The 23916-nt window shown below is 25.0% G+C and overlaps 1 protein-coding gene across 3 annotated transcripts in view; it reads right to left on the bottom strand.

Annotated features, from left to right (window-relative positions):
* The window catches only part of LOC122501553 (disheveled-associated activator of morphogenesis 1), a 155907-nt gene that overhangs the window by 51502 nt on the left and 80489 nt on the right, over nucleotides 1-23916 (bottom strand). Inside the window, exon 1 of one of the 3 annotated variants that reach the window (XM_043611101.1) lies at nucleotides 10366-11112. The exons of the other annotated variants lie outside the window; for them this stretch is intronic. Coding sequence (XP_043467036.1) covers nucleotides 10366-10404 — 39 coding nt within the window. The 5' untranslated portion in view covers nucleotides 10405-11112. Of the gene's footprint in view, nucleotides 1-10365; nucleotides 11113-23916 lie in introns of those variants that run through there. 3 annotated transcript variants of the gene reach the window in all.

Here is a 23916-nt window from a genome sequence, read left to right as displayed (position 1 = left end):
TCATAGTCAGTCTCTCCTTTTTTTTATCTAATTCCCTTTTCGCCCTTTTTCTCCCCTTAAATTATTAAAGTTCCCCAAAACACCTAAACTCGTGTAGTTTCTTCCTTTTTTTCCATTTTTTAATAAAAAAGAAAGCTTTTTAAATTTATAACTTCTTTTTGAAAATAAAAAATATTTATTTTTATTGAAAAAAATTTACTTTCCGGGAACTTAAAAATTTTTTCTATACATATATATATTAGTTTTTTCTGATTTTTTAAACACAAAAAATATGTAATGACAATAAAATAAATTAATTAAATACTAACTAAATAAATACACTGGAGTTAATATTTATTGGATTCAAATAAATGATTACTTGTCTATTATCAAATAAATATTTATTTGTATCAAACAATTTTTACTTGTATATCAGTTAAATGGCACCTATTTGTTTCAAATACTAAAATTATCTAATAAAATATAATTTGTGTAAATTAAATAAAAATTATTTGATTCAAGCGATTCAAGTAAATATTTATTTGATAATAGTCAAGGAATCGATTATTTAATTCAAACAATTTTGTTTAGAGTATGAAATAAAATTATATTATAATAATTATTACACTGAGAAAAAGTTATACTCAATTTAAAAACAAAAATAATTTAAAGCTTTAAGCTTTAAAGCTTTTGTTTAATTAATATTAGTTTATAAGCTTACACTGATTGTGAGAAAACAATACACTTGAATCAAACATAATTATCTTTGTTATACAGTTAACCAAAAATTATTTTTGAATTAAACATAATAATTTCGATTCAAATTTTTTTTATAAAATCATAATATGAATCAATTGCAATTTAATTTTAGTACTATTAATAGCCATAGTTATTTTATTGATTAAATTCTTTCTCAAGGGTTCTTATTTATTAAAAAATAAATTTAGATAATTAAATTAATTGAAATGATTAAATTTTATGAGTTTGAACAAACAATTTTGACAAATTTTTCTCTTGCAGCCGAACCTTTACAATCAAAATTTTTGTCACAAAGTTTCAATTTTATTTTAGAAGGAAAAAAATTTGCAATAATTTCTTTTTTCTGAATAAAATAATAATTAATAAATAAAACCAATAAATTGTTTAAAACTAATAGATATTTGTTTTATGTAATTAATAATAAAAATTCTGAATTTATTATAAAATAAAAAAAAATTACAATCAAATCTATAAAAACTTAACGAAAAACAAAAGAATGCACAAAAGACTAACTTCAAATGTGGACAGAAAGAAAGAATACCACGATTATTATAGTTAATAATAATAATTAATAATATCTACTGCTTTGATTAAAAAATATTATTTGTTTGAATTATTATATGTTTAACTGAAACATCATTTTTTTATCTAAATAAAAAATATGTTTAAAAATTTTAGGTTCACTTGTAAAAAAAGGGAGATAATTTTAACTCCCTAGGGAATTTAATAAAAGTCGCACCCATTTAGGAGTTAAAGCGATGGGAAATCGATGAAGAGAGTTAAAATTTAAACAGTAAAGATAAGAATCAACTCCAAAAGGGAGTCAATTTAATAATTTACTCCCTTTTGGAGTTGATCTTTAACTCGAAAAATGTCACTCCTAACTCCAGTGACCGTCTAGTCCCTAAATTTTTTACAGTGTTTGATTCAAACTTAAAAATTGATTATAAATAATTTAAAGTCAACTATAACTTATGTTTGAATTAAATATATTACTTATTTCTTTAAATGAACCAAAAAATATGTTTCAATTAAACTTATACACGTGTTTGACTGTGTAGCAAAGACATTTTAAGTTTGATTTGAAAAAAATTTGTTTGAATCAAATAAATCGTTTCCTTACACTGGAAAAAAAATTTAATTGATTCAAATAACCGATTAATTGACTATTATCAATTAAATATTCACTTGAATCAAATAATTTTTATTTGAATCAATTAAATGGTATTTGAACCAAAAATTTCAGTATTTGAAGCAAATATGAAGTGAACCATTTAATTGACTCCAATAAATATTCTTTGATTCAATGAAATATTTAATTGATAATAGTCAGTTAATCGGTTATTTGAATCAAATAAAATTTTTTTTCACTGTAGTATATATAATACAATCACAGTTTTTCTAAGGATATCAAATTGAGATAAAGAACGTATCAAAATAGTTGCGAAGCAACGTTTTGATATACGTTTTTTGTCTCAATTTGATATCCTTAGAGAACTGTGATTTTAATAGTAAATATAACGTTAATTAAGATAATTACAATTATTTACTAGATATAAAATATTCTGATGAAAGAAAATTTTTGAAATGAAAAAAGCGAAAAGTGTGTTATTGTGGCATTTAAAAATAACTTTTAGGGAGCTATTAAAACTTCATGGAATCCATAAAGCGAAAGCTCCTGAACTGATTAAATTACTTTCCTTCTTGAACCCTTTAATCAAAAATTCGATGGCAAAAGGTATAATTGTAGGCCGGTCATCGATGTCCGTTTATGACTTGTAATTTCGTCGCTTGGAACCTCTAATCTGTCAATGTACAGGAACTGTCAGAGAGAACACGAAAGGGACAGCGGGAGGGACCAATTTAAACATTCTGCTCGAATCTTTCTTCCTTAAGGGCATATATCTCAGGGGAGTATAAAAGTAGTTTCACTTTTCGAATATCTTCGGAGAGAGTTCTTCTTTCTCTCTTTTTTTTTCTTGTAAATTTGCGCCCGAATAAACACAATTGAATTCGCATTTTCCAATCGCGGCTATTGTTTAACACACACATTATGTTTCGCCTCGTTGAAATTGTTTCGATGCTTTCCAATTTTTGTTATTTAATGCAAACTAATTAATGCGCGAATAGCAACCAAGCGTGAGTGCGTTCACAGAAAAAAATTCCATTTTTTTTTTACAAATTCTATATCGACAATACCCTGCGAGGAGGGTAATTAGAATTCAAGATTCAGATAAAACGATTCCCTTCGCACGTGCACTGATCTGCATAATGTATTACGCGATTCCTAATTAGAGACACGATCTTGTGGGAAAAACATTTTACTTTTACTTTGTTTTTGATTACGATATATTGAAGCATTATTAAGTGAACTTCATTTGATTTATGTAGAAAAATTTTCTTTAATTTCAATTATATAATACAAACTGAATTTTTCTTTTTTTTAATGTTTTGGTAGTATATAAAATGTTTGGGAGTTTAAATTGTTTTATAATATCAATTTTTTCAAAGCATTTTTTGCGTAATTACCTATTTTGAACGTCTTTCCTCGTTCCATTAAATCTTTCTACAACTCAATAAATTTACAAATGTCCCAAATAAATCACTTCCGCCGTTGCAATCAATCCATCAAGCCATATCGAAAAGAAAACCTTCTATATCTATGAACAACAATCTTCCGGAGGTTTTCTACTGTATCGGTTTAACGACCCACGATTTTATTACACAATTTATAAAAGAGGTAGCAACGCGTGTGAAATAGAATTTTTCTTTGCGCTTCGCAAATTTTACTCTTCTCTCTTCATCTATATTATATAGCGTAATTCTTTAAAAAGAGAGAGAGAAAGATTATTTTTCACTTTCGTTTTTATATAGGTACAATGTTCCTCATTAAAGTAACTAAAAGTTTTTAGTTCGAAAAATAATTGAAATTGTTTTCTTTATACTCTTTTGCTTTAATTATTTTATTGCAAATTTCCTTTTAACTGTAATAATACATTTGCAATCTTATCGCTGTTTAATAATCGACAATTTGTATAGAATTTTGTAAGATACTTTTCAAAGTCGATGATTTTAAAATTAGTTTTACCTGTCTGGCAAATGACGGGTGCAAATTGACATAGAGTGAGTGTGTGACGATATTTGAAACCGCAAAGGATATTTATCATTTGATTTATAGTGAGCGATTTATATTGTACATAAATACATGCCTCACGATATCACGATATTTTAAACTTTGTGATTTGAATTGCGATCGGCTGTAGAGGATATAGAGGTGTATAAATACTGATGACAAATATTGGTGTGGTCAGTGTAAATCAACATTTACGATATTTTCTTTACGCCTTCTTAGTCATTCTTAATCATACTTCTAGAAAAAATACGTTCTCTGAACGTTGGAAAATGTTTTTATAATTGAAAAAAACTAATTTAAAAAATGTTTTACATAAAATTGAATAATTCTTAATTAAAAATCATAGTAAGTGATTAATTAATTACAATTTTTGCAATTAATGGTGAATTTTAATTAATATCAATTAGTTAAATTATAATTTATATTTTTACTCACTTGCAATTATTAAAATTAATTGATTACAATTAAAATGATAATTGCCAATTTTTATTCATTGAAATTATTCAAAATATACTTGATAACTTTGAGTTGTTACAATTATTATGTGAAAATGATATTATTTTAATTAGGTTATATTATTTTTAATTAAATTATTTATTAAATTAATAAATTAAATAATATTAAATCATTTAATGTTTTATATTTGAATTGTAATTGATAATTTTAATTGATTAGAATTATTGAGATTGATTGATAATGTTAGTTGATTACATTCATTCAAACTATAAATTATAATTTCCAATAATAAAACTTATTACAATTGATTGTTAATTTAAATTAATCACAGTTGTTAAAATTAATTGTAAATTTCAATTAATCACTATTATTCCATTTAATGCTTAGTTTAAATTAATTTTAAATAAAATTCATGACCTTGATTGTGAATTTTAATTAATAAAATTAATTGTAAATTTCAATTATAGTTCTTGACATTAATTGTCAATTTCAATTACCTATAATTCTTTAACTCAATTGTTAAATTCAATTATAATTCTTGACATTAATTGTTAATATCGCAATTAATTTGTTACAATTCTTGCCATTCATTATTAATTTCAATTATAATTATTGACATTAATTGACAATTTCAATTATAATTTTTGACATTAATTGTTAATTTCAATTAATTTTTGTCACAATTCTTGACAATAATTATTAATTTCAATTATAATTATTGACATTAATTGACAATTTCAATTATAATTATTGATATTAATTGACAATTTCAATTATAATTTTTGACTTCAATTGTTAATTTTAATTGTAATTCTTGAACTCAGTTATTAATTTCAATTATTTTCAGTTATATAATTCTTGACATCAATTTATTAATTTCATTTAATTTTAATTTGTTTAATTTCAATCAATTTCAATTATAATTCTTGACATTAATTGTTAATTTCAATTAATTTTTGTTACAATTCTTGACATAAATTATTAATTTCAATTTCATTTCGTCAATAATTGAAATCTAATTAATTGTTGAACATGTCGTTTGCAAACATGTAAAATTTTACTTGCGCGAAAAAAATATAAAGTAATTTTTATTAACATAATCTAATTAAAATTAATTATTGTTTACTAACAAAGATAAAAGTTAATTTTTTGGATTTTCTGTTTATTTTGATCAAAGTTTAACTTTACTGAGAAATAATTTGATCAAAAATTAATAAAATGTACTTTGACTGTGGTAAATTTATTCTAGAAATATTTTAAGTTTACATAAATACAATGAAACTTCTGGCCCATTAAAAAAATGGTCAAGTATTATAATAAAAAAATAATAGGCAACAAGTAAAAGTAAATAAATTATATAAATTAAAAATTTAAATTTACTCTGAGAATATTTTAAATTAACAGAAATTCACAGAAAATCCAGATATGTCTTACTATGAATGTATTAAAAGTTACTTTATTCATTTTTTCCACACGAATAAAAAAATATTCTCCCGATATCTATAACATTGATCGAAATGGTGTTAAATAAGAATTATAATTAATCTCGATTGAGTCTGTAAAATTTATTATTTAATTATGAAATAATATAAATTCTGGTTCTACAACTTGAAGGACGAAACCACAACATACATAGTGATATTGAGAATTCAAGTGCAAATCTCTAAGAAACACGTAAATTTAAAAGAAACAAAAAAACAACAACAATATTTCCAACCATATAGTTTTTAATGAGTTTGAATAAAATCCTGTCAGGGTGGTCGATCGAGTAAATAAACTCGATAGGTGAGCCAAGTAAAACCTGGCAAACCAGTCTACTCATATTGCCATTGTAAGCAACAAACCAATCCTATTGCATTCCTTTAGAAAATGAATTATAATCATTTCAAAAAATACCAAAAAATTGTCATTTATATGTTATTGTAATGTATCATATTTGTCACGAACTTTCAGATTAATCTCGCGGATAGATCAAATTGATTTTATATACCCATTCATATAGTTTATAAATTTTAAAATGAGTCTGATTTTTATTTTTGTTGAAATGGAAAATTTCTTTTAAAAATTATAGACACAATTATTCCAATACATACATAGCAATAAATCAACTTGTCTCACTGAAGTTTGGAATGTTTGAAAATATTTTTCTATTTGAATATAATATTGATTATTAATGACTCTTTGAATTGAGAGAAAAATTCATTTTTTTTTATTCTGGAGAATTTTTAGAAATTAAATTCATTTCGTCATTTCGATTTGAAAATTTTTTAAATTAATGTAATAAAAACAATTGGTTGCTTTCAATTACTATTTAGTTTGTAAAAGGATCGTTGCTAATTTTTATTAGTTACTATTACTATATTTAGTTAATATTCTAAAGTTATTAACGTAACTAATTAGCATTAAACAAAATATTTAACTAAATAAAATATTAATTAAATTAACTGAAATGATAGTTTTTGCTAATAAAAATTGTCACATAGATGTGACAATTTTTATTAGCAAAAACTATCATTTCAGTTGAGATTTAATTAATATTATTCTTACTCGAATCCTAACTCAAAGTAATCTTAGGATTCAAGTAAGAATAAGGCTCATTTTTTTATTTACATTTTTTAAACCTAAATTATTTTATTCTACTTATTATTTTCTTTTGCTAAATTATAAAGTACTTAAATAATTCCCCAATAAAAAAAAGCTCTGCAGTGTGTTTCAAGTATTTCTGTTCATTCGTAAAATGTGATTTTTCTCTCAATCATTTATGATTGAATAAGCAAAAAAAATGAAAGAAGAGAAAAAAAATGACAATACATTTTCTGTCAATGTTTAAAGAATACGTCTCAAAAAATTATTTATTATCTCGTTTGGAGATTTGTGTAGTAGGTTAGACCGCTACATGTTATATGGATCATTCCTTTCCTTGTGTGAATAATTTATCGTGTTACTTCGTGACCTGTACAGCACTAAAATGCGCTAAGTTATTTTTAGTATTCAGTTTATTCTTTCACCTATTTTCTAAGAGTGACTTTAACGAGTTTATACAATTTAAAACGGAAGTCAACAAGTATTTTTTGGGAACAGAGGAAAAAAAAGACTAAACATATAGAGTGTTTACTATTGAACAATTTACAGAATTAGGTTGTGTTTATTATTTAAGCACTTGGTCAATGTTTTGAATAGTCTCAATGTTGTGGAGTGGGACATTTATTTTTTCTACTTCAATTTTAGAATTTTTTGTTATTAATTTATAGAGACTGAAGGAAAGGAATTATGTAAAATTTAACTATTACAATTATTTGTAGAGTCATAAGCGCATATTTATAAAAATTTTAACTTTTTGGTTCCTCTGATATTTTTTATAACTTCAATTATTTTCCAAATATTTTCAATTTTTTTTTCTTGTTGGAAATATTAATACTCAATAATATACTGTCCCACACGGAAAATATATACTTCTCCTACTGACATTTATTTTGTTAAATTGAAAATTTGCTTCAGGTGATCAAATTCTTTCTTTAAACACAAAATTTATCAAATGGAAACAACTGTTTATTTAAATCAAATAAATATTTATTTGGGTCAAAGAAACTACTTAGAATTCAATTTTTTTTGACATCAGAACCTTGAAAAAATTGTTTTGTGGCATTATTGACCACAAAAGTATTAATATAAATATTACAATCAGAAAAAAATTTGTTTGAAGAAATATTTATTTAGGTTTAAAAATTAATACTTTGAATAATAATAATAATAATAATGATTAATATCACTCGGTTTTAAAATTAATTAAATTGAGAAATTAAAATTTCCGCAGAAATATGCATTTATTAGAAAAAAGTTTTTGTTGATTTGAAGAAATCATTTGTTTCGTATTGTTCCTCCAATTGAAAATTAATTTCTCTTTGATTCAAGTAAAATTTATTTGTTTCCCAAAAAATATATTTGTTTCAATAACAATTTATTTGTTTCAAAGAAATTTTCCTTCTTAAATTAAAGAATTATTTCTTTGTTTTTCTTCATCTTTAAATGATAACATTTTTTTCATTTAAAGAACAAATTTCTTGGATTACAAAAAATTGTTTAAATCAAAGAAATTTTCTTTGAATCAAAAACCTTCTTTTTGTTTGAAAGAAAAATTTATTTGGAATAAAATAAAACGAGTACAAGAAACTAATTTCTTTAAATAAAAAAATTGTTGTTTCTGAGTGTTGACTACATCCAGAGAAATGTTTTATTTGAACCAAATATAATATATATTTCTCTCAGAGTCTACTAAATTATTCATTTGATTTAGATGAAATTTAAGCACAAATTTTTAGTACAAATGAATGTTTATTTGGCAAAATAAAATCTTTACTTAAACTAAATAAAATTTATTTATAAAAATTTTTACTAATTTGAATTATTCGTTTCTAACTTTTTGCTTTGAATTAGTTTTTACGACGAAATAGTAATTTCTATTAATTTTTGCTTTTGAATTAGTAAATTTTACTAAAAAATTAGTAGAAATTACTATTGATTAAAATTTACTAATTCAAAAATAAAAAATCAATCGCTAATTCAAGTTAGTAAACATTTTGACTAATTCAAATTGAGAGAATAAATTATTTATTTGTTTTAAGCAAAAATTTTATTCTGCAGAAATAAAATCTTTATTTGATCCAAATGAAATTTTATTTGAACCAAGTAAAATTTATTTGAAACGAACAAAAAGTTCAGTTGGCTCTGAGTCAAATACATCTTTTTTCTGGGTGTAAAAGGAAACAAAATAAGCTAAAAATTTAATGTATTTGTTGCCTCATAAATTTATATACAATTAATTGAAGAATTTTATAAATACGTGAAATTTATATGGAAAATTATGTAAATTTGAAAAATGTGAAAACCGTACATTATTAATGTTATATACAGAGTGCAAAATCTGAAGATTACACTACATTGTATACATAGTCTAGAATAAATAGCTTGTAATTAAAATTCCTCGAGGTTAAGATTGCATTAGATTTATGGTATAGGAAATTATGAATTACAAATTACTTCTTCTTTCACAAAGATTCTTTATAGCAGTAAACAAAAACAAAAAAAAGAAACAATAAAGATATTCTTCCTTTATTAGTTTCAATTTAAAACCTAAAATTTTAACTTGCTTTTCATATACCTACATCAACGGGGCATAAAATTTTAAAAGCGAGCCGTTAGTCATTTTTTTTCAATTTGCCGAAAATTTATTTCTCAAATATAACGGTATTTTTCTTTTCAAATTTTTAGTTTAATTAAATGAGCATAATAATTAGCTTCGGTAATTAAAAATACTTGCTTACCTCAATTTTTTTTTTTGGCAAAGATTTTTTTTTTAAAAAAGGTGTTATAAAACTTGTACTCGTATAGACACTGCGACTAGTTGTATTTCATTATATTGATAAATATTCAAACAGTAGTTAGACAATTTTTCCGCTAGTTTCCAAAAAGAAGATAAGATTGTGTATTTGAATTTGACATTGAAAAATTAACTCAATTTCATAGGTGTCACGTGTGAACATCTGTGCCAATGATAACTTCTTTATTAAATCGACAATATTCTTTTAATATATATTGATAATCGACTTTCTGACAGAAACTATTTTGCATAACATGTTAATTATATCTATAATGACGAATAAATCCCCAGGAGTAATGAATTTTTACTTATCTTAAATGAATACGTGTTTATAAAAATTATTATCCAGGGGGAATTTGGGTCAAATTGGTTTTTAATTAGACATTTTTTACATCCTATTCAGGTGTAAAATCAGATATGATTTTGAATTATTATCAACATTGAATAATTATTAATTGTAATTACAAATACATTCTAGAAAGAATGTATATCTTAAAAGTAACTTTGTAGACACTTTTAAAATTCTTAATTTTTTTTTACTTAATTTTTGTAATAATTATTAATAATAAATTTTAATAATTATCAATAAAGAATAATTATTTTCTGAGTCTAATATTTTTATTAGGCGAGAAATTTGCATTCAGAAATAAAGTGTATTTACCAAATTTAGTTTGCCCATCTTCTCGACAATTGTATCCATGTTGGAGAGTTCAAACTTCTTTGTATTTTTTTTTTTTTTTTTTAAAGAATATTTCAACACTTTTTTATGTGCTTCGCGGACACAGTTAACAGGTGGGCCACGTGATTCCTGTCAATGTTTACCGGTAGACTGCGAAATTATAAGGTGAACACTCGGTTCGCTCTTCGCTTTTTTTAAACAGGCAGAAACGCTGCGGATGCGTTCACCCGAATTTCTCCGGCGAGATCGAACGATGCCGGGTAAATAAAAATAAAAAAAAAAACGTTTCGCGAGAGACGAAAGTTGCAGGTGATTGTTAAAGGTACGAAGAAAAAAACTAGCACACTAAAGGGGACAATTTTTTTTCCAGATCATTTATAAAAGCACACAATACATTCACGATTTTTTTTTTTTAAAATTATTTTCAAAACGACATAATTTTTTTCTTGATATTTTGATATTATAGTAATTTTTTATCCACAATTTCTCGTACTTTCTCCCGCCATTCGTAAATCCAGTGTAAATTTTTTGTTGTTCATTGATTAATTTCGATTTTTGGTAGTTTCATTTTTGAAAAAAAATAAATTTTGGTGGAAATTTTTAGTAAGTGATGAGAGTTTGTTGCTCTTTTTCTTCTGTTATCGCGCGCGCTAAGTCCCGGTTAGAATAAAGAGGCGTCCGACCGCGGAACCTCCTTGGCCGCGATTGTAGATTGAACTGCCAGGTGAAAACACAACGCAGCCTGCACAGGTGCACCTCTGAGAGACTCTCTGACTGGCCTCTTGCGTAGAAGGGGGGCCTACTTGGACTTTAAAGTGTTCTCTAACTTTGATTTTAGACTTTATCAGTGTACGAGATTATTGTCAATTTTTTTTATTGTTCTCTTTATCAATTATTATATTTATAACGTTGGATTGTACAATTATATAATTTTTTTTTCTCATACAAAAATATCTCTATAACCACACCCTGCAGAAAGTAATCTTTGTTTTAGCGGATTCCTCTAAAAGTATAATGAATATTTTCCTCTTTTATACAACCAGAAAAAAGATATTATTGATTCAGAGCCAACTAAACTTTTTATTTGTTTCAAAAATAAAGTTTAAATAAAATTTCATTTGGTCCGAATAAAAATTTTATTTGTGCCGAATAAAATTTGTATTAAAAATAAATAAAGAATTTAGTAGATTCTGAGACAAGTATATTTTTACTTATCTCAAATAAATTATATTAATAAAATTTTTCTCATTTTATAGAAACATCCCCTACACCAAAAAATGTTACATCATTTGTGAACGTTCAGTAATTCTTTATTATATTTATTTACTTATATCACTTGAATTCATTGTTTCTGACATGAGAACCTCGAAAAAATTGTTTTATTTTATTACTAAGCACCAAAGAATAAAAATATTTTACAATCAAATATGAAATACTTTTATTTTAAGTAGATATTACACGCAGAAAAGATTTCTGTTAATTTTGAATAAATCAGTTTTTTATAGACTCGTTTTTTGTTTCATTCAAAATAAATTTTTCTTTCAAACGAAAAGAGCGTTTTTTAAATAAAAGAAAAATTCTTTGATTCAAACAGATTTTCATTGATTTAAACGAATTTTCTTTCAATTAAAAAAAATTTGTTCATTAAATCAAAGAAATGTTTAATAAATAATTAAATTATTTATTTATTAAATTTTTAAAATGTTTAAAGGAAAATTTCTCTGATGCAATTAAACTGTTGCTTGACTTTAATAAATTTTGCGTTTAAAAAAAATAATTTGGTCAACTAAAGCAAATTTTTAGTTGAATCAAACAAATGTTTTGTTAAGTGCATAGTGATGCATTTATTTGATTGATTCAATAAAAATTTGATTGTTACAAACAAATTTTTTTATATTGTTATACTTTGGACAAACACATTGAATTCTAAATATTTTTTTATTAACCTGAATAAATATTTATCTGATTTAAATAAACTATTGGTTCAGTTTGATAAATGTTGAGTTTGAAGAAATAATTTGGTCATCTGAAGCAAATTTTTAATTGAACCAAATAAATGTTTAGCTAACTCCATAGCATCAATCAATTTGTTCAGTCGATTCAGCAAAAATTTATTTGTTTCAAAGAAATAATTTGTTTGTTTCAAAGAAATAACTTGTTTTAGATCAAATAATTTTTTTTCTAAATCAAACGAATTTCTTTCTGTACCAAATAAATAATCTTTGAATCCAAGAAAAATTAATTTCCAATCGAAGGAACGAGTCAAGATTTCTTTACATCAACAAAAACTTTTTTCTGGGTGTAGAAAAGGATTTTACCATTTAAAATGAAATTACTTTTTCCTCGGTACAGAAAAAATTAACTTTCTTGGAACCTTCTCTTTGAAATCGATGGGAAAATATTAAATTTATAGGATTATGTGTCATTAACTTGAACTCATAATTGTGTTATTTAAAAAAATAAATTTATGTCTTACAACTGCTTTTTGGATATTAAGATTTTTTGATGACATTTCTATATATTCAAAAGTAAATTTGACTTTTCTTTTTTAAATTTAGTCATCATTAAAAATTTAAAGCAAGTCAATATAACATTTTAATGGACATCTATTTTTATGGTTTGGAAATAAATTTTTCGGCTCGTAAAAAATAATTTTATAGGTTTTTAATAGTAAAAGAAAATTCTATTTTTTGCCCCCTCTTTGAAAGTGTTTTTCATATCTAAAAATTAATTTAATTTTTTGTTTGATGTTGGATTTTTATATACAAAGTTAACAAATGACTGCTTTAAAAAATATTTTATTTTATAACTATGTAATTGCATTTTTTAAGAAATGTTTAAAAACACAATATTGAAGTTAGAAATTGGAGAAATTATTGTGATTCTTATGTTGATATTTTGCTAGTATTTATTATTTTAATTTGGTTTTCCTGAAGGTTATTATTATTTACGTAGAATTTTTTTGTAAACGCAATGTTTATATTAATCTAATTTCATTTTTTTGTTTTCAGTTTCAGATCTGTTAATGATGATAAATAAAAGTTTGCCAGGATTAAGACCAAATTTACACCGGTGAAAAATAACTTGAAAAGCAATGATATCAATTTTCGAAGGAGGATCTTCCTGAATTGTCGCATTTTGTTCTTCTTGGTGCTTCAGGTATTTTTAAAAATATTATTAAGTTTTTAATATTTCCTTTATAATCAGAATGTCTGTCATATCATACACTATTATAATGAGTATAAACTAAAAAAAGCAATAGTTATAAATACTTTTCGAAAAAAAACACGCAAATTATTTCGATTTTCATAAAAGTATATCCACATTTTTTTGGTGCTGTAATGTTTTCTCGCAAACAAATCACTACCTTTCGTTCAGTAGAGAAATTGCGTTGTCAAAAAAATAACACACAACAAACTTAATAACCATTTATCATATGCTGTTATTGTACTTGCAATTGCTTAAATTTTTAATCGTTTTCAATTTAGACTACCGAGTGGAAATGATAATTAAACGTTTTCACAATTTCTTTATCCCACCATCTTTTTTAATATCTTTTCAAAGTATATTTATACTTGGCCTTTTTGCCAACTTTCCCGTAGTTTTGTATATTTTTATTTTAATTCCGATTATTAAGACATTTGAGGAAAAAGTGTTGCAAGAAATTTTCTTAATGAACACTCTTTCACGTGATGTGTATGTGTGTGTGTAAAAGTCTAGATTGTAAAGTGGGTTTCATTTATTGTCTGTATAAACTTTTACTTGTAGATTATTATTTCTGTTTTTTTATTTCTTCTTTCGGTGTTATTTTTATTTTTTTTTGGAGGGAGAAGTACAAGAAATGTTTAATTTCTAGCCGGAAGTAAATAATACTTTGAGTTTTTGGTGCTTTCTTTTCAGAGAAGTAAAACAATTATTAAAGTGTAATAGTTAAATTGCGAACATTTTGAACATTATGGTATATACTAGAATTTTCTTAACATCCTCATTTCTAAGTGAAATATCCATAAATGGAAATTATCTCATGTAATTTGTGATTTGTATTGTTTTCCTTATTGCCACAATGTTTCGTAAAAAGAAACATTTTAGTGTTAACTTAACTTTTAGTTCCATTAGCGGTTGATAATTAACAATTAGGGGAAGTTTTTTTCTTTTAGTAGGTATTAATTATAATTATCAATTATTGTCAGATCAGGGAAATGTCAGGGATTTTTATTAAAAGTACTATGTAAAAAAGTCAAAATTTTGTCTGGAAATTAGGGAAAAGTTAGGGAACAACAAAATTAAATTTTTGCGGCAACATTGATTCAGTTCGATTTCGTTTCTAATGATTATTAATCGTACTTTATACTATTGATGATATCTACACTTTGAAATTGAGAAGCTCGTAAACCAATCGTTTACGATTTAAGTAGCTAAGAAGGAAACGGAAACGACTATATGATGTGTAATGATACTACTCTTGAAGCTCTTCACAAGTCTCTTATACAGTATAACGAGAGATCCGAGGAAGAACCTGACTCCGCTTGGCAAACAAAAATAGAGATTACGCGCTTCAACTGAAACATCAGAAACTCCTCGTTTATTTCGTTTCTAGTTCAGGGGTATACTGCTTCTTCAATCTTCTGTGTATTTTTGCTAAAAAAAAGGAAAGATTGTGTGGTTTAAAGACCAACGATCTTAGTATGAAAATAAAAAAAAAAGGAGAGAGACACTGCGAGAGTACGAATATAGAAGGCGTAAGGGATCGTCCTTGTTGTTGGAAGTCTTTGCGGCTCTGCCTTGCATCCCGCATGGAATGCGTCTCCTCACCCAAGTGGTTGACCAGGTTTTTCAGGAAAAAGAAAAAGGAAGGGGGGAGGGGAAAGAATAAATTGTCCAGAGAAGACATTTTTTTAAATCCCTGACTCGTCCGACTTTATTGCTGTCTTTTAGGACCATCGTCGACCTTGAGAAGCCGGGAGCACACGCTCCTTTTCTCTCTCCTTTGTTGCTTTAAGCACCTATATATGCGTAATATATGTATAGAGTGTAGAGTTTCAACCAATGAAATGATGATCTCTTTTAACGTCCCACGCATCCTGAAAAGGAAACTCCCGTCTAATTTTTTATTTTTATAATAATATATTTTCAGTCTATTAGAACAACTTTCCCCAGTTTTAAACTCAATTAAGGCGCATCAAGAAAGTAACTCTTTTTTAAAAAAACCTTTCTAGAAATTGTAAATCTTTTTTTTTCTTCTCCAATATATTTTTACGCTTCATCGTGAAATTCTTTCGTTTCTCGACGCGCTAATTTCAGAGAGGTGGTTCCTTTAAACTCCTAATTATTTAACTGCGCAAGTTCATTGGCGAACAAATTTTTTAATTAATTTCATGAAATTCCTCATTTCAGCCTCGTATAATGTGACCATTTTTCTTTTTTAAAGAAACGAGTGCACAAGTGATTTTTAAATACTTTCAATCTTGCTGTACAGCACTAAAAGATGCTCCACTTTCTTTGCCTGACACTAAAAAATTAGTTTCTTTCAAAAATGTGTATCTAAATAAATACTTATATAATTATTTGTTCTGAAAATCGAAAGTTGCGCCAAAAAATTTCACACAGTGATGAGCAAACTCATTAATTTAAAAAATGAATCTTCAAATGTTTTTAATTTATTATCACATGGTCGTAAGAAGTGGTCAAGTCGTCGTTAAAAGTGCGAAAATTTGAGATTAGATAAAAAAAAGAACTTTCTATACTTGAAATATTTTAGTATGCTTATAAAATTTCTGACAAATTTACGATTGGCAGTTGTCTACTTTCTTCTTTTGTGTACTTACAAGTATAAGTGCCACTTTATTACAAATGTAAAGCTAATTAGAATAGTTTATCGAAAAGGACATTAAATGCTTTTCAATCATAGCAAAAGAAATTTTCGTATTTTTTCAATTTTACTTCTATTAAGTAAACTAAGTGAATTTCTGTGAAGTGAACTTTTATTAAGTAAATTTCTATTAAGTAAACTTAACAGAAAATTAGTGTAAATTAGCGTTTACGTTTAATAATGTACAAGTTTTCTTCTGAATAGCGTGCAAATAATTTTCTTCATCCACAGCATTGTTCCAGTTGATTCCACAAATTCCTAACATGTCATACCCTACAAACCGAGATAATAAACAAATACTGCAGCACACTTCGTTAAAGCATGATTCCCGTATGGTCGGAATGTTCTCACTAATGTTTAGCAGTTACAACATTACGGTCCACGAATAAGGAAATCGTAAAGTTGGCAAAAAGAAATCAACTAAAATCCTCGCAATAAAGTTCCCACAAGTCTGGAGTCCTCCTTCTTTATATAATTTGTACTCTTTGTCTTGACCTTAACGGATGCAACAATTCCGAACGCGTGAGGCAATACATAATATGTATATAATATTTCAAAATACATTTATATTATAATATATAAAAAAAAGTGGTGTTAAATAGGTTATTATCGAGACACAATATATCATCGTGCGAGGAAAAGAAGTAAATGCTTTTGAGATTTGACCCTAAATGAGATACGATTACCGCGTGCCTAGGTAGTTATTACTCGCCTTTTGAAGTAACACTGTCCCGTTCTTGGTATTGTAATACCAAGTGTTCATTTACGTTCTAACGCAAAGCTAATGGCCATTTTGGTATTCCACGTTCTTTAAATGAGAGCCGTTTAGGAAACCGTTTGACTTGTGTGTATATATTATATATATATGTTTGTGTGTGGCTTCCTTCTTCCTTTACGCCTAACCATACGTCCTCCTAACCTGACCTCTTCTTGCACCTGCTGGATAATATGTTAGATTGTCGGAAAAAGATGGGATGTGAATAATGTACGGTATCTTTAACATATATCGTTTGCTATATGTATATAAATGCTTGAATAGGTTTGTAATGGATAGCTGCTACTCTTGGTCTTTGAGAGATTGTTTGTTCTATATTATATATACATATTTGTTTTCTCGAGAAAATTAATTTCTTATTAAATAATATGACCTATACAGATTTTAATTTCTAATCATGAAAGCATCGAGGAATGTAAACTAAATTAGCAGATTTTATACTCTGCAGTTGGCAATGTACTGCCAATTCGGGAAAATGACCGGGAATCTTTTTTTTGCTACAGCAAAAAAAAGATTCCCGGTCATTTTCCCGAATAAAAAACTCAAAAGACAGAGTACCCCGAAGATCAAAACTTTATTTGCTGTAGAAAAAAAAAGATATCCGGTCATTTTCCCGAACCAAAAAACCTCCAAAGGCAGTACCAGGAAGAACAAACTTTTCCGAAACTCTAAAATCCCGAAAATTATTTGCCCGAATTCTCTAAATTTGAATTCAGCGGAAAGTCGAACAAAATTTTAAAACTATATATTTCAGAAAAAAAGAAAAATACCTCGGATAACATTTAATTTTCGAAAATTGTAAATTATTGCAATAAAGTAAGTAACTACATCTAATTTGACTTGAAGTATAAAATAATAAATGTTAAAATTATAAAATAACAAGAGTTTTTTTGTATCACAAAAAATTTAACTCTTTGACTGTATCAGAAGCACGAACCCTGAGAGAGACCCTAGAGAGGGATTGGACAATCAGTCGACTCGGTTTGCTGGAGGGGACAATTTTCCCCCTTCCCATTTGTGACCGTCCAATCGCTGACTGGGACTTTCTCACGGTCCGTGCCTTTGATATAATTAAACGGTTAAGCTTTTTGTGACTCTAGAAAATTGCTGTCAGTCATTAAGTGTACATTTTTTTAATAAAAGTACTCCCTAAATTTGAATCAGTTAAAAATTATAGTTTTAAACTGATAATCAGTGACTGGCTGTTTGCTTCTGAATTAGTTAAAAATAACTGATTGTCAGTGAAAAATGACTGATTTTCAATTTAAAAAAACTTAAAAATTAGTTGAACTTGACTAATTGAATCTGTTAAGAGAAAATCTACTAAAACATTAGAGAATAATTTGAATTCTTAAAGACCTTGCAGAAAATTATTTTAAAAAATAATAGATTTAGAGAAGAATTTTAGTTAAAAATTCTAGAAAATAATAAAATTTTGGAGAAATTATAATAATAATTATTGTAAGTAATTAAACTTCAGAAGGTTTCGACTCAAAATTTTAATTGATGAAGAAGTTTAATTATTACATTTAACTGTAATTTAAAAATTTTGGAGAAGTTATAGTAATAATTATTGTATGTAATTAAACTTCAGAAAGTTTTGACTTAAAATTTTAATTGGTGAAGAAGTTTAATTACATTTAACTGTAATTAAAAAAAATATTTCTTGAAATCAGGGAAAAGTCTGAGAAATACGTTAAATTTTATCCGGAAAAAAGACAATCCGAAATAAAAGAAACGGCTTTTTTAAAATTTTTTTCGTACTTCATTAAATCATTTTTTTTTGCGTCTAAAATTCGATCCGAGGCCTGGAATTGTTGTTAATATAATATTGTATTATTTAATTAGATTTTTTTCAAACTTTATCTCATTTTATTGTTGTTTACTTATTGTTCTCGGGTGAAATGTTGTTCTTTATAAAAGTAATAAAATCCTAAACTTGCCAGATTTACATTTTTTTTATAGTGAATTTTAAAGCATTTTTTTAGCACTTTTCAATTCGAAAACTCTTTTTGTAAAAAAAAGATTTTGAACCCATCTTTTTTCAAAAATGAACTATTATTTTGCAATGTTCTCATAAACTATATACCTACCTCTTTTTTAAATTTTTTATCATTTTCATTGGAGAGCTGAGATTTTTCCCAGAAAATTCTGTAAATTTTAAAAATGGGACAGCATAAATGGGTTTTCAAGAAATAAAATAAAAACAATTTTTTAAAGAATTTTTATTTATTTTATTAAAAAATCATTGTTATCCCATTTATTAGCTTTACATAATTTACTGGAAAAAATCTCAGGTTTCTAATGAAAATAATTAAAAAAATAAAGAAAAGGTTAAACAATTTTTTATTTTTTTTTAAAAAAAGAGTTTTGGAATTGAAAAGAATACAAATAATGCTTTAAAATTCACTACATAAAAATTAAAATCTAATTTTTTGATTTGATCAGTTCACGTGCGGAATTGATCTACTAAATATTTAAAAAAAGTTTTAATTATATTGCTTATTTGTATTTGTTTTTTTATACCTCAAGAGTAATAAAATGATTTTCTTTCAGTTTTTATTAACATTCTTTTTTATTTTTCGGGTTTATAATTTTATATATAGACCTTCGAAAAAAAGGTTTCTGGGAATTTAAATATTCTGAAAATTTTTTTTCGGGACATTTCCCTTCTTCTTTTTTTGATTCAAAATGACCGGAAATGAAAAAATACTCTTACCCTCTTATTTTGTACCATTTTTTAAATAAAAATTGGAAATTGTTTAAAAGTAGGTATTTAATCCGCAATCGATTAGAGTTCTTATTTTAACATGTTTACAATATTTATAAAGTCAACATTTTAGGAGAAAAAATATTTTTCTATTTAAATTTTTTGATTAAAAAATATTTTACAGTTACTTGTAATATTTTAGATTTTCTAATTTAAAAATGCAAAAACTTGTAAAACAAAAAATGTTACTTAACTTCTCTGGTCACTTTTACTGTTTAGAAAGAGAAGAATATAGCATTGAACTTAACTGTCTAAAAATTTCAGTGAAAACATTTTTTCGCTCGAACTGGGTCATAACTGCGGTAATAAACTGAACCTATATTAACACTCAAGTTATAAATTTTATAATCCACCAGATATAGAAACTATACTATTATGAAACAATAAAAATTTGATTAAAATGATAGGTTTCATTGTACATTTATTTCGTATATTTGTATATTTATTCTACTGACCTAAAATTTGTTTTTATTGCAGTTACGAATAAATTACAATGAAAAATTATTACGAAATTTGGCAAACAGAATTAGTTTTATTATAACTATAGAATGACAATGCTTTGAAATTAATTAATTTCTTTTTATTACTAATTCGGTAGTTTAACAATTTTTCATGTTGTTAGAAAAATTTTTATTTGGTAAAGTAACTATTTTGGTAAATTATACCTAAAGTATTGAAATTATTAGGTTTTCTATTTTCTATTTGACTTCTATTTAGAAGTCATTGATCTGAAATTTTTGTTACTAGAAAGCATTTTATTATAACAGTTTTATAGAAATGGTTTGTGGTGGTAAAAAAAAGTGAAAGAAACAAACTATTTTAATAATTACTTAATCTTCTTCTATTAAATGATACTCGGAAAAATTAATAATACCGGATTGCCTCACACTCTATTACAATAGGACTTAAAAGCTAGACTAGAATTAGTTGATTACCCAAAAAGATTACACTTTAATTAAATGGAGAAGATTATTATCAGTTATAATTCATTCCGTTTACAGTCGCATCACGATTCATTTTTATAATTTATTTCATTGACCCTAGATTATATAATTACTTTATTTATACAATAAATTTGTTTGATTTATTATGAAATGAACACAAAAATTTTACATCAACTCTGTAACGGTTTATTTATCAGAATAATTTTCTATTATTTCTTTCGTTTTTTTATTAAATTTTTTACGTCACCAAGTTTCGCGAAAATTTGTTTTATAATTATTTTCCGTCACTATTTTGTTGAATGTATAATATTAACTCTTAATTTTTTATAGCATTTATTTTGTATATTTATTTATACTCTTATATATTTGTTTATTTATTTACTTATTTATTTATTACACCGAATTCATGATATAAATTTTTATGTTCATTTGAGTACATGCTGTTGCTCAAGGACAATGCACATACATTATACTGAAGGAAGACAATTTTTGTGTTGCATTCTTCTTTTCCGTTTTTTCTAATTTCCGATGCGGTCACTTTCTTACCACGAAAAGTGTAGCATGGAAACGTTCAATTGCGAAGAAACCTGTCGCCATAAAAGCAAATGAAAATGTGCCTTTCCTCCTTCTCTCCATCTTTCCAATTTCTTTTATCTCCTCTCGTTTCATCGCATATATATCGCAAACTTCAATGTACGATGGCAATAATTGCAGTTGATTTCTTTTGAAATCCCTCCATATAAAACATAAATAAAATAGCCCCCGCGCGATTGAAAGAAATAAGGTTCAAAAGACTATCGAGAATATTCATTTTATTATCTTTTATCACTCATTTATACCCGTAATAACGGATCGGTTTTACTGCTTTTTCATGAATGTCAACAGGTATTATTTTTCGTCCATAACAATAAAAAAAGGTTATTTAGAGACTTCGTGTTTTCGAGAAACTAAAGGCGAATTTTTATTTTGTTGTTATTGCAGCAGATTGGAATCATTCCTATAAATTTATTTCGATAAGCTTTAACATTATAAATTTTATTGTATATTTTAATTTATAAGTGAATTTCGTTTTGATAGTATGAAGTATTTTATTTGTTGTATTTATTTATATAACAGGCCTTGGACTTTTTGACATTTTTTTCACCTAACACAACTATTTGGCTACTATTTTTATAAATTACTTTTTTACTTTTTGAAACGAAATAAGTTTCAATACACTTATTTCGTTAAAAAAGATACTATTTTTTAACTGAGATTTTAACTATTAATTTATTTAGTAAACAAGATAATTCTAAGACGAAAATAAACATAAAAAATGGTAGATAATAAAAATATAGCAAATTAAAGTGAATTTAAAAATTAAAATTGAAATCTATTTATATCAGTTGTTAAACTCTCTAGATTCAATGTCTGGTTTTAAATAATTGTATAATTTCGAATATTTTGCAAACATCTTGAGAACGCCAAGGTCGCCGTCAGATGTCAGTTCAATTGACAGGACAAAATTTCTCGGCGATCTTGGGGTTCTCAAATATGAACATTTATTTCATCCCTCAAATTTTGTTGTATTTAAAAAAATTTTATTGTGAGGATAAACAAATTTCTCTTTCTTTTAAAAATTAAATGTAAAAATTCTAAAAATTTTTTTTTCAAAGCTTATGAAAATTTTGATAGGATTTAATTTAATTATTATTATTATTTTTCCACAGGATTTTGAATAATCTCAAATTTCAAATCCTCTGAAATTCAATAATTTATATAACTTCTCAAAAATTATTTTCAAGATTTCAATTCAATTATTGAAATTTTTCTAAAATTAAATTATTTTTTATAATTTTTGAGAAAGTTCCTTAAATTATTTATTTTTTTATAATTTTTGAGAAAGTTATTTAAGAATTAAATTATTTATTTAAAGAACAAAAAATTGACCTAAAATATTTTTTAAATCTACTTGTTTTCAATTAAATTCAATTTATAATAAGTTAATATGTTTTCTGATAATAAAATTGCAATAAAAATTTAGAAGTTAATTTATTTATTTATTTTCTCAATCTGAAATAATTAATTTTTTGCATTAAATTTTATTAAATTTTTTGAAAATAATTCAATTCTTTCGAGAATTTGAATTTAAATTGCATTAAGAATAATTTAATTCTTCTAAAAAATTCCATAAAGAATTTTTAAAATAATTGAATCTTTTGAGAAATTTTCATAAAATTATATTGAAAATATTTGAATTTCTTCGAAGAAGTTTCTTATATATGTATGAAAATAATAAAATTCTTTCAAATTTTTTCTACTTTAACTTAATTAATTATATTGAAAATAATTCAATTCTTACCTATACAGAATCTTATGAAAAACTACTAAAAAATAAAACTAACTGAATTCTTTTGAGAAATTTAATTAAAATTGCATTAAAAATAATTGAATTTTTTTATGAAGAATTTTATTAAATTTTTTGAAAATGATTGAATTGTTTTGAAGATTTTTATTAAAGCTGAATTTTTTAAAATTTGAATCTGTAATTATTCAAAATATGAAGTTGATATTTAAAACTAAAAATTTTGTAATTTATATAATAATAAATTAAATACTGCGTTTCGCTCGCTGGCGCACGTAATATTTACTAGTTATTTATATTATTTATAAAAATTGAAAGCGCAATTTTTATAAAATTCAATTATTTTTTGATAACTTGAAAAGAAAATTATTACTCAAAAATAATTTATAAATAATAATTTTTCGATAGTTTTTCGAGAATTAAATTATTTAAAATAAATTAAATTTTAAATCTGTAAAGTTCAATTATTTTGAGAAATATATAGAAAGAATTTAAAATTAAATTAAATCTTTTCAAAATATTTTTACAGGCTGCTGAATAACAATAAAGTGCAGAATTTTTTTTATGAATTTTAGAAATTGAATATTTTTCTAGCACTTTTGATAAAATTCCCTGAAATTTCCCTGAATTATTTTGAAAATTTTTTATTGAAAAGAATGTTCAATTTAAAAAAAGTATAATTTGAAATTGAGGTATTTCTCCGTGTGCTACTCTTGAAAAAATATTGATTTTCGATAGATTTTCTACAAATTTTGAAGAAATGTTTCTTCGGGTGCCCTTTAAATGTGGTAAAAATTTTAAAACCTTTTTCCATGTCAAAGAACGAGATAT

Source organism: Leptopilina heterotoma, unplaced genomic scaffold, assembly GCF_015476425.1.
Source record: "Leptopilina heterotoma isolate Lh14 unplaced genomic scaffold, ASM1547642v1 Lhet_211, whole genome shotgun sequence".
In the NCBI taxonomy this organism is placed as follows: domain Eukaryota; kingdom Metazoa; phylum Arthropoda; class Insecta; order Hymenoptera; family Figitidae; genus Leptopilina; species Leptopilina heterotoma.
This window is presented reverse-complemented; position numbering and strand designations above follow the sequence as displayed.